At 39.5% G+C, this 5,814-nt stretch overlaps 1 protein-coding gene across 1 annotated transcript in view; it reads right to left on the minus strand.

Moving 5' to 3' along the window:
• Window positions 1–4,579, minus strand: part of tac1 (tachykinin precursor 1) — a 7,034-nt gene extending 2,455 nt beyond the window's left edge. The window contains exons 1-3 of the mRNA XM_010765952.1: window positions 4,210–4,579; window positions 1,643–1,745; window positions 1,514–1,537 (exon numbers count right to left, since the gene is read on the minus strand). Of these exons, the coding sequence (XP_010764254.1) occupies window positions 1,514–1,537; window positions 1,643–1,745; window positions 4,210–4,326 (244 nt within the window). The 5' untranslated portion in view covers window positions 4,327–4,579. The remainder of the gene's footprint in view (window positions 1–1,513; window positions 1,538–1,642; window positions 1,746–4,209) is intronic.
• Between the last annotated feature and the right edge of the window lie 1,235 nt (window positions 4,580–5,814).

Below are 5,814 nucleotides of genomic sequence, written 5' to 3' on the forward strand. Positions count from 1 at the left end.
TGTGTGTGTGTGTGTTTGTCTCTGTGTGTGAGTGTGTGTGTGTGTGTGTGTGTGTGTGTGTGTGTGTGTGTGTGTGTGTGTGTGTAGGCGGTGAATTGGATTGTGGGTAATATTACACTACAGGGAGCTCCGAGGGAATCTCTTACACCACGAACATCAATATTTGCATTAGACTGATGAGCGGTAAATATATAGCCTACAATAAAATGTGCCCTTGTGGTAAAAGTGTGTGTGTAAGAGTGCATGTGTGTGAGAACGTGTGAGTGTGTGTGTGTGTGTGTGTGTGTGTGTGTGTGTGTGTGTGTGTGTGTGTGTGTGTGTGTGTGTGTGTGTGTGTGGAGCAAACATCCTCCTCGTTATAATCCATAACAGGCGGAAACAATCCAATTGAACCCTCAGATGTCCCGCGGGCATTGAACGCAGCACTCCTCCCTAATGATGATTGACTTTGAGGAATAAACGACATATTTATATTTATGTTTGTGCCGCTGTGTGTGGGAGACTAATGTACAAACACAAAACAAAGAGCACAGAGCCGGAGGAAACAGGAAATCCCTTCCTCCTCTTCTCTTTCTTCCTCCTCTGTGTCTCTTCCTGTGTGTTAGCCGGCGTTCAAAAGCAAAACCCAATCATCTGCTCGTTAATTAATTACCGGCTGTTTCTGAAGCGCTCACATAAACACACATATTTACCTCCTTCTGTAAATATGGCGGAGGAAACATCGAAGGCTTTTCTGTTTCACAAAGTGCTTTTGAAACATCTGACACGTTCATATTGTAACTGTTAGTGACGTGAGTTTTGCCGTTCATCGCTCTGATTGTAATCGCTTTGGAATCTACGGTGGCCCACAAGTTCAAACTCACTGCAGCTCCAGAAAGGAAGCAGATATAAAAGTCCAAATGTTCCTCATAGAGAAACATCTTCAGCAACTTGACGACACATGCAGCGTTTAGAGAACATTCAGCAACTTGAGGAGACATGCGCAGCGTTTAGAGAACATTCAGCAACTTGAGGAGACATGCGCAGCGTTTAGAGAACATTCAGCAACTTGAGGAGACATGCGCAGCGTTTACTAAAAACTGCAGAAACAAAACGCTTAAAGGAGATTTCTCATGTCAGAGAATCCAGTTTCCAGCGTCTCAAATGTGCTTTTTTTTGCCCATAAAATGTAATATCTTTGGGGTTGAGACTGACCAAACAAGGTATTTAAACTCATCACCTTGGACTCTCAGGAATCAGGACGGACATTTTTCATTATTGATGGACATTTTAAAGATGATAAGTCAAGAGAATAATCTTTATTTGTGGCCCTAGGGAGGATTTGATCACTTTAAGGCCAATTAAAGAAAAGCACTTGAAAAACATCAATTAACATCTTAATCTTTGCCTGAAACATGAAATAAAATCACTTTAGAGATTGTTTTTTTGTTGGTTTTCAGATAAGAATGGATTTCAGACGTCAGCATTTCTAAAAAGCTGCACAGGAACATTTCCTCCTGATATTCATACTCACTTTTGCGGGTGATCTGTGCATTTGCTGCGGGGGAAAGAGAATGAAGGTTAGCTCAGGTGCAGTTTGATGAAGAGTTCGATGTGTTTTCCAACAGATGAAACTCAAGGTGTTTTTTAGAGCGCTTCGTACCCATGGAGCGTTTCCCCATCAGCCCGATGAACTGATGCGGCCGCGGCTTCCTCGTCATCCTCAGCAGGATCTCTCTGAACGGATCTCTGGACATCCATCCGTCCTGAAGCGGGAGAAACACATCAATACATGCTCAGGAATATTATGGTATGGATCCGGCACCGAACGGCAGGTTAAAACCAATTTATAAAAGACATTTTGGGGCGAAATGAAGCAATAAATGCAAAAAAGAAAGGTGCTTTTAAATGGTGAGGGTGACAAATTATTAAATACAAATATATTTACATGAGAAGTTAAGGAAAAATGTACACAATGGATTACAAGATATAAGAATACATGTGTATCTGAGACAATCCAATCAAAATACAAAATACAAATACTTAAATGGTAGCTGTCCCTGAATGCATCTTTATGCAACAACTTCTATGTTAAATAATAGAGTTTCCATCCACTGACACCCCAACATCCTCCACACCTTCAAAGAATAACACACAATAAAAAAATAAACAGTTGAAAATTGGAAATAAAACACAAAGAAAGTGTTCCTCAATGCATCTTTAAGCAACATGTTCTCTCCCTTATATAAGGTAATAACATGTGCCACCTCTAACCCTCCTCCCACACACACCCTCAGAAATAGAAAAATAATGAACAAATAATGCAAAAATCAGGAAATTAAAACAAAAAAATGAAGAAAATATGCAAAAAAAACTGGGGAGAAAAGTCTCTGAATGCAACTTTATGCAACATTTCCTATCTCTTATCAAATGTGCGACCTTTTACACTCCTACCCTCTTACCACACATCTTCAGAAATTGAAAATGAATAAAAATAAATGTAAAATAATGCAAAAATCAGGAAACAAGTTGAAAAACAAAGAAAAATACAAGAAATCTGCAAAGAAACGTCCCTAAATGCATTCCTTCCTATCTCTTCTAAAAGGTAATAACGTTTGCCCCCCGTCCCCCCCGCCAACCACCCCCCCTCCTACACCCACAACGCCCCCTCCTACACCCCCCTCCCCCCTCAGAGTAAAATCAATATGCATGTTAAACTTTGATTGAGCGTCTCCTTCCGGGCGCGAGCGTCATCTGAAGCTGCTGCGGAGCGTTCAGGTGATTTATGGGCTGTATATTATTATGATGGTCTGGAAAGCAGCTCGGCTCCTTTCCAGGTCCCAAAGTCAGAGTCAGAGCCTTCAGAGGCGTCCTCAATGCTGCCTGCTCTTATTGGATTTCCTGCTGAAGGCGTCGTCTTCATGGGGGTCCTAGCGTCTGAGTGTGTTTCACCTGGTGCAAGTCACCTTCAGATAAATCTAAACTGTTCCTGCATCTTAGAAACTGGATCACACTTAAGCATTTTTTTACTTAAGTGTTTTTTGTTACGATGCGTATTTTTCCATTTTATTAGGTATTTATATTTCTCATAATATTTCTTGTGTCAGGACTCCTTCACCTGCGGCAAGTCACCTTTAGTCCCAGTATATATACATTCACATTATTTACACCAGTGTTTCCGTGTAGGATACATGTGTCCTCATTTATATCAGCTGTTTATATATGCTACAGTATTTATTATATTTGTTATTCCAGATTGAATGTTGTTTTATTCTGTAGTACAGTTATTAGTATATTTTCTTGCTTCAAACTAAACTTTATGCAGCTGTAGCATTTTTTTAAATTATTATTATAAAGTCTATGATGCATATTTCTCAATTTATATAAGCTATTTATATATTTTAAATATTGTGTTTTTATTTTTTCCAGATATAAAATTGTTTTATTTTGTAGTCAAATTATTTGGATTTTTATTATAACTTCAACGCATTTTGTTAAATTATTCTGAAACTATAGGATGCATATTTTTCCATTTATATTGGCTATTTATATTTTTTACAATATTTCTTATTTTCTATATTTTAAGTTGTTTTATTTTGTGGTGCAATATTATTGTATTTATTGCAACTGTAAGAGAAAACATTTCAAATTGAGATTTCTTCAGGGTTATTTTACTTATGAATGAGCATTTAATGAATCTGCCTTTCTTTTTAATGACACTTATTTTGGAGATGTGGAAACTCAAGAACCTGCAGGAGAACAGCCTTCAAAACCAGAGAATTACAACTGAAAGGGATTTTTCTTAAAGTCACAAACGGTCTTGAATTCCTCGGGTATCAGAGTTTGACACAGAGAGTGAAACATAATTAGCTTTTACTTAATCATCCCATTCCATCAGGATGAATGGCACATAAAGAGAGCAAAGCAGGAGAAACAATCCATCTTAAAAACCCTAAAAGACAATCATCTAATACTTTATTCTAGATTGTTTTTAAATATCCGTATTGCTCATCTCAACATGCAGATAATAAGGTGTGCAGGAAGACATTAAGCTACTGTATATTATAATTAATCTGGAGTGAAGCTCGATTCGAAGCTAAATAACGATTAATACACAGGTTTTTACAACTTTCTTAGAGAAAACGATCAGAAAAAGTCACCTATTTTCGCACCAGAACAGAATCTAAATGAGTGGGTTAGTTTCAGTGGGAATGGAGGTCTGCAGAGTACCTGGATCTGGTTGCTGCTCGTCCAGTAATCAGACTCTTCTTTCGGCTCGGGTTCTTCGCAGAAAACCTGGGCGACGGCGAGAAAAGCCATAAAAACCGGTAACAGCAGAAACTTCATGGCGCTAGAAACTGCTTCTTCTTCTTATCAACAAAAATAACTCGCTTTAATATTAAAAAATACTCAAGTTCTTAACAAAAAGCACACAATGCAGTGAGCTGCTTCTGCTTCTTCTTCTTCTTCGCTTCGGAGCTCAACAGTAGTCCATAGCGCGCCGTGCGTAAAGACGCGGTGCCGGAGTCTCCAAAAGCTCTGCAGCACGTTCTTCTTCTTCTTCTTCTGCTTCTTCTTCCGCAGTCTCGTGCGTCCTTCTGTCCAGAGATCCGTGCACGCGCTCCTTTATAGCAGCCTGATGTCACCACAGTAGTGTGATTACACCCTTCAGTTACAGTTACATTCATCACGAACTGTAAACGATGTGCGTCACTGCCCGAAACATCGGAGACTCATTCTGATTTTCTTTGGGGTTGTTTTACTAATTAGTTGGCGTTTAATGTATCCTGCCTCTTTAACATGACACTTGTTTGGAGAAAGCTAAGTATTCTGCTGGACAACAGACTCATTTGTAACGTATAGTTTTATAAAATGCATCCTTTACGCCCCAAAGGTTTAAAACTAAAACTGTCACTAAAATGTGACAAGGTGCAATTAAGCAGCCTACAGTTAAACACAATTAGGTATTACTTATTAATCAAATACTATTAAAATGAATGGCACATGAAGAGAGTAAATAATTAGTAAAAATGGATCTTAAAAACCCATTCATCTCGATCTGTGTGATGTGTGGCACGGCACGCTCTCCTCCTTTAGTTTATTTTATTATCGTTAGTATTCAGATTCACTCTGGACTCCCGGTGTCATTTAATCACCTGATGATAAATCACATCATAAAACATGAACAGGCCTTATGGAAGATATAAAGAGAGCTGCAGGGATGACGTACTCCTGTTGGACCCTGAAGGCAGCAGAAAATGTCAGAAAATAATATAAGCTATAAAGGAACTACAGCACGGTCACATGACTTCACGTCACCACCGCTAAGCTAAAGGTGGCTAATGTTGGGCTATAAAGGAACTACAGCACGGTCACATGACTTCACGTCACCACCGCTAAGCTAAAGGTGGCTAATGTTGGGCTATAAAGGAACTACAGCACGGTCACATGACTTCACGTCCACACCGCTAAGCTAAAGGTGGCTAATGTTGGGCTATAAAGGAACTATAGCATGGTTAGATGGCTTCACCACCGCTAAGCTAAAGGCGGCTAATGTTGGGCTATAAAGGAACTACAGCATGGTTAGATGGCTTCACCACCGCTAAGCTAAAGGTGGCTAATGTTGGGCTATAAAGGAACTACAGCACGGTCACATGACTTCACGTCACCACCGCTAAGCTAAAGGCGGCTAATGTTGGACTATAAAGGAACTACAGCACGGTCACATGACTTCACGTCACCACCGCTAAGCTAAAGGAGGCTAATGTTGGGTGTGATGCCGTTTAGTCGTCTCATTTATACGCTTGTTGGCAACCACCGTTTTAAAAATGATTT

The sequence above is a fragment of the Notothenia coriiceps genome, unplaced genomic scaffold (assembly GCF_000735185.1).
Source record: "Notothenia coriiceps isolate Sejong01 unplaced genomic scaffold, NC01 NC01_scaffold00002828, whole genome shotgun sequence".
Classification (NCBI taxonomy): Eukaryota; Metazoa; Chordata; class Actinopteri; order Perciformes; family Nototheniidae; genus Notothenia; species Notothenia coriiceps.